The sequence below is a fragment of the Musca vetustissima genome, unplaced genomic scaffold, assembly GCF_032173495.1.
Source record: "Musca vetustissima isolate MV318-11 ecotype Yass unplaced genomic scaffold, APGP_CSIRO_Mvet_v1 utg24750, whole genome shotgun sequence".
In the NCBI taxonomy this organism is placed as follows: domain Eukaryota; kingdom Metazoa; phylum Arthropoda; class Insecta; order Diptera; family Muscidae; genus Musca; species Musca vetustissima.
Window position 1 is genome coordinate 53393 of NW_026885698.1, and position 5957 is coordinate 59349.

Here is a 5957-nt window from a genome sequence, read left to right on the forward strand (position 1 = left end):
GAAAGAGGGACCAAGACAAGCCTGGGTTTTGCCATTAAGCCAGAGTCCAGCCTATGCGGCTGGTGAAATGCGAATTCCATATAAGGAATAATGCAAAGCCTTAGGCTCTCCGTTACAAACAAAAACAGATGGAAAAGGACAAAAGTCGAACGCGACTGATTGTATGATAGCCTACACTACTTTGGATATATACATGAGATGCTTCATGCTGATTTTATCGCTCAACAATCATGTGGTTTATATCGAAGCCTTTATAACATACGCCAAGGGATAATATGCCCCAAGAGAATTATACCCTCACACCCAAACACCCTCACAATATATTTATATATTTACAAACGTTTTATTTCATATTTATTATTTCTTGTTCCGTTATAGAAAATAATATTAATGCCTAAGTATATATATATAATATGGTAAGTTCATTATCATTTTCAATTTATTTGCCTGTCTTAATAACAATGGGTTGGATGTTGTTGTTATTGTTCATGCCGGTAGATCCTAATAGTTTTCCGCCGGTGGTACCGGTGGACATACCGTTGCACAGTCTACGTTGGTTCAAAGCAATACCTTGGCAGTAAGTGGCATTTACAGCGGTATAGCCTACAAATATACATAATTTTTAAAATTCATCATATCTTACCCTTATATAAAATGCAGTCTTACCAATGTTATCGGAACAATTAGCCGTTTCCAGAGCACAAGTATTTTGGAATCTTTGACATAGATTCGAGCGACCATAACGACCACACACATTGACTTTGCTATTGCATGTTTGGACACGAATAACACACACCTTGGCAGCCTCCAAAGATCCGATGGCAATAATCGCCAAAATGAAGAAGATCGAGAAAATGAATTTCATTTTGATTGTAGTACTTTCCTTGGAAATGTTGTTTAGAACAATGTTGATGATTTTGATGGGTTCGAAGAGCTTTTATACTAAATGTAGTCAAAATAGTGTGGAATATTTTCTAAAACGAAAAAATCAATTGTGCAAATATTGAATAACATGTGCCAACTGGATGCTATGCTAATTGTGTTTGGCAAAACTGAAGGTTAACGCCGAGCAGACATCGTAGCGGAAATATTTTCTATTTGTTTATAGAATGTCTAAGTTTATTTATTTACCTAAGACTTGCCTACCTCAAGGTTACCTCATTATTTTGACACACTTTTGAGGCAATCAAGCTGGAACGTCTACACGTAATATAAACAAATAAATTTCAATAATTTGGAAGGGTGTAGTTTTGGAAGTGTGTAGTCACGTATACGTAAAGTACTAACTGTACTAAATTTGGTACAATTTGAATTCCGAGAAACGGGTGAATCTGGAATCCTGAAATTTGAAATTAACATTACCGTCGGAGTGTAGGATAACGATATGTAGGCAGTTTTAGTACTTATGTGCACGAAAAGCACTAAATGGGTAAACCGATAGAGCTGGAATCCTGGAATTTGAAGTTAGGGTCACTGTTGAAGTGTGGAATTTAGGGGTATGTAGCAAGTTTTGGAAATTTGTACTAATGTGTACTAAATAGTAACAAATGTTTATTTGGGTGAAACGATAGAGCTAGAAAACTCAAATTTTGAAATATGATTACTTGTAATGTATAGGACTTAGTACTTATGTGTACTAAATCGTACCAACTCTGGTACAATTTGAAGTTTGGGTGAACCGATAGTGCTGAGATCCTCAAATGTTGTGTAAGGATCATTATTGGGGTGTGCGATTGGGATATGTTGGAAATTTTAGAAATTTTTTACTATTGTATACAGAATAGTACAAAATGTGTATTTGGGTGAAACGATAGAGCTGGAACATTAAAATTAGAAAATAAGGTTAAATTAAAGGCTTAAAGAATTTTTACTGAATTAAGTCTAGAATGATGTGTGCTAATTTTCGTGAAAACCGGTTCAGATTTAGATATAGCTCCCATATATATTTTCGTCCGATTTTGGGTTACTGTTAATGTATAGGACTTATGTATAGGACTTAGTACTTATGTGAACTAAATGGTACCAACTCTGGTACCATTTGAAGATTGTGTGAACCTCAAATTTTGTGTAAGGATCATTATTGGGGTGTGCGATTGGGATGTGTGGGAAATTTTTACTATTGTGTACTAAATAGTACCAAATGTGTATTTGGGTGAACCGATAGACCTGGAACATTAAAATTAGGAAATAAGGTTAAATTAAAGACTAAATGGTATAATATTTAGTGAAGGATCGGGCTGATATCTTGAAACTAGAAAATGTTTGTTTTAATGTGTACTAAGTCGTACTAAATTTGGTAAAATTAAGACTTGTGGAAACCTATAGAGATCGAATCCAAAAATTTGGAATTATTTTTGGAAATAAGTACATTCATCCGGAGGTGGAAATTTTCCGTGATCAAATTTATATTTTCCCGAAAAATGTTTATATCTGCCATTTGCATAGAATCACTTTTTAAGTCGATCTATGCACTTCCGTTCGTCTGTCTGTCCATGTTAAATTGTAAACAAAGTAAAGGTCGCATTTTTTATTCGAAATGGATGAAATTTGCGACAGCTCGTTTATTGAAATTCGGTTCGGATTTAAATATAGCTCCCATACATATGTTCGTCATATTGTAGGTAAATAGTGCAAAGCCCTTATTTATCTTTTTTTAAGTGATTATTTATACTCCTTCGAGTCGAGCTTGATGATCTAAGTTATCTACGTACCCACCATTATGCGACGCGTTTCGCCGTTGGTTAAGCGGCTCATCAGGCATATTGGGCTATGTGGCTTTACAAAGGTCGTACGTTGATAATATGTATTTTCCGCCCTGATGCGAAACTTATATATGCGAATTAAATTCAAATTTGTCAAAGTTCGACATTTGTCTTCATTCTAGGAACAGTCCTTTTCAAAGCTGATTTTTGTTGTAGCGATGGATAATTAATCCACACACCTACAATTTCTTCCATGGTTTACACATGTTTTTGCGCAACCGTTTTGGAAGTGTGTTGATGGCTCAGAACGTTAAGTGATCTGGCAACATTTGTGTTGCTCCGAGGACCCTTTTTATCCTTCGATTTGCACCAAATTTGGCATATCGAACTGAATTAAGTCTAGAACGATGTGTGCTAATTTTTGTGAAAATCGTTTCAGATTTAGATATAGGTCCCATATATATTTTCGTCCAATTTTACGTAAATTGTGCACCAAAGTCCCTTTATTTGGTATATCGTACAGAATTGAGTCTAGAATGATGAGTGGTAAGTTTCGGGAAAATCGGTTAAGATTTCATATATCACCCATATATGAATTAAGTCTAGAATTATGTTTGGTAGGTTTCGGAAAAATCGGCTTAGGTTTCGATGTAGTTCCCACGCATACATATATTCGTCCGATTTTCAATAAATGGTGCACCAAACTTCTAATGTTTATCCGATTAACACGAAATTAAGCACAACGTATCAAATTGAGACTTGAATGACGTTATTGCGTTTTCTTGTATTTGGTGCAGATACAACCCTAGCTTACATATGTATTTTGAACGGATGTTTGATCGAGATTAAATTTTTAATAAATCGTTTGTTATTAATCGTTTTCCATAAATTTGTCCCATGGTACGCAGACGACTCGAAATCTGCCCTAACTAAATTAAATTTAGCATAGGTTGCAGAAAGACATTGACATGCATTTGTAAACATACATATGTAGAATATACCCAAAGTGGTGAAGGGTATCATATAGTCCGCCCAGTCCAACTTTATTATTTTCCTTACTGACTGTATATTATTTTTTGTATAATATTACGAAACCTCATAAATTTCGAAGTTTTGTGTAGTTTGGATACTTTAAATTGAGTGTTACATCTTTTTACAAAAATTATTATTATTGACTCATGTTTCGGATCGGCCCCCATATCCTGTATTTTTTTGGAATTTGAAGGTTTAGGCAGCATTATCCAATCAAATCGGTTTAGATTAAGATATAACTCTCATTTTCAGTAGTTTTGGCGGTTTATTTGGGATACCATTTGTATTTTGTTTTTGCAAAAGCTTTTTATATAGAAGCAATAAATAGCTTCTGGGGAGAATATCCCAACAAAAAACTAAGGGAACTGAAGAGGATCAGTGGCGCGATCCGAAACTATAGTTTTCCCGCCTTACCCCACTAATAAATAGTTGTTTTTTATAAAAACAACAAACTGGGATTCAGCCTTAATATTTTGCAAAAACCAAATATAGCTCCCATTTTTAATTTTTCTTGCAGAATTGTAATCAGCTACCCCGATTTTGGAATCTTTACACAATAGTGCTGTGATGTTATATTTCATTTCTTAGCTGTATTTAATATAAAACCAATAAGCGGACCAGTATAGTCGGTCCCGTCTGACTTATTGGATCTATATTCCGAGAATGGGTGTTTTTAAGTGATATTTGTACTCTCTTGTGTGATTAGAGGTCAACAGCTCCTCTACGGCATCTTTTCCGAATAATGGTTTCCGCAGTACAAATTTACTCCATTAGATTTAAATTTTTTTATTTTGCAAAAAAAAAATTGGTTCATTTTACCGTTCATCATCAGGTCATTGTTTAGAATAAGGTGGTCAGGTCGCTTTCCCCATTGAAAATTTATGATGTCCGGCCGATAATTCCGACGTCTAAAGCGATTTGAAAACAACATAACAATAAAACTTTCGGTCCCCTCCATCCACAAAATATAACCTAATCATCATCGAAAATTATAGGCGGAACCTCAAGTGTGATAATGGTAATACTAAAATAAAATGTGGGTCTAGGATCAATATTTCGTGGCGTTACAAACTGTTGGGGCTGCACAAAGCTGTAATACCCTGACAACATAGTTGTGTAGGGTATAAATAGGTTGAAATCGTCAAATATAAAACTTATATTTGAAATATAGGCGATTTGATAAAAAAACAATTAAAAAATGTGAGTCGGAGTTGCCGATGGATATATACCCTCACCCTATTTTTTGGGCGGAAGGTCTTCGGGGTTACTCAGAGATTTTATTATTCGTTTTATATAAGATAGATGTTTTTATCAAAGATTTTTCAGATTTAATGTTGATCAATTCGGTTATTCAAATAAAATTTACAAGATTTTATAATATTGACCCTTTTTGGAGGAGGTACCAGAGGAGAGGGCTGACGGGACACAACTTCGGACTTAGGATCTAGGCTTAGTAAAGATAATAGGTTGCTCAAATTTTAGTTCAAATCTGACATTTCGTTCTCCTGCTATTGGATATATAATATTAAAAATTTTGACCTTTTGTGGGGATTTACCAGCAGGAGTAGACCAATTGGTCCCATTTTCAAACTTGATCTAGGCTTGGTAAAAAAAATAATAGGTTGTTCAAAGTTTGGTTTAAATATGATAGTTCGTTCGCATGATATTATAAAATTAATTTTTAGCAAAATTTTGACCATTTTGTGTGGGAAATACCAGTGGATCGATATTCCCCAACTTCGAACTTGAACTAAGTTTGGAAGAAATAATAAGATGGGCAAAGTTTGGATGAAATCGATTATTCTCTTCGAGAGTTATGGTGCGCACCAGCCGGTCAGACAACGGACGGATATTCGTAAATTGACTCCAAATTTTCTGTAACGGATTTGGGGGTATAAAACCAATATTTCGATAAAGCACATTTTCACAAATCAAAGTATATATACCCTCATTAGTAATAAGGTTGAGGGTATAAAAACGGAAATCCCCAAAATACGGAATAATAGTTTTTGGTAGCAAGAATGGGGGCTGCCCCAAATAGTGGACCAAAATTGAATATTTTTGTTAAGAATATGTGCTATACAATCCGAACTTTAATTTCCAGATGATAGACAAATGTAATGCCCAGTCCCAATATCTGTCCGATTGAGACAATAATTTGTAAAGTGTTTCGTTGAAATTCTTTCAGACTTAGGTATTGTTCTGACATATTCATTCGTTCGA

At 34.6% G+C, this 5957-nt stretch overlaps 1 protein-coding gene across 1 annotated transcript; it reads right to left on the bottom strand.

The window, feature by feature from the left end:
- Nucleotides 1-439: 439 nt before the first annotated feature.
- Nucleotides 440-865, bottom strand: LOC133332959 (uncharacterized). The gene is made up of 2 exons (XM_061541323.1): nucleotides 667-865; nucleotides 440-603 (listed from the first exon to the last, which is right to left on the bottom strand). Exons 1-2 carry the CDS (start codon nucleotides 863-865, stop codon nucleotides 440-442), a joined length of 363 nt encoding a protein of 120 aa, XP_061397307.1.
- Between the last annotated feature and the right edge of the window lie 5092 nt (nucleotides 866-5957).

Excerpts from the sequence above, each read along its gene's own strand:
- LOC133332959 (XM_061541323.1), bottom strand. The coding sequence starts at position 865 with ATGAAATTCATTTTCTCGATCTTCTTCATTTTGGCGATTATTGCCATC. Across the intron at positions 604-666 it reads TAATTGTTCCGATAACATTG|GCTATACCGCTGTAAATGCC; the intron begins GTAAGACTGCAT and ends GTATATTTGTAG.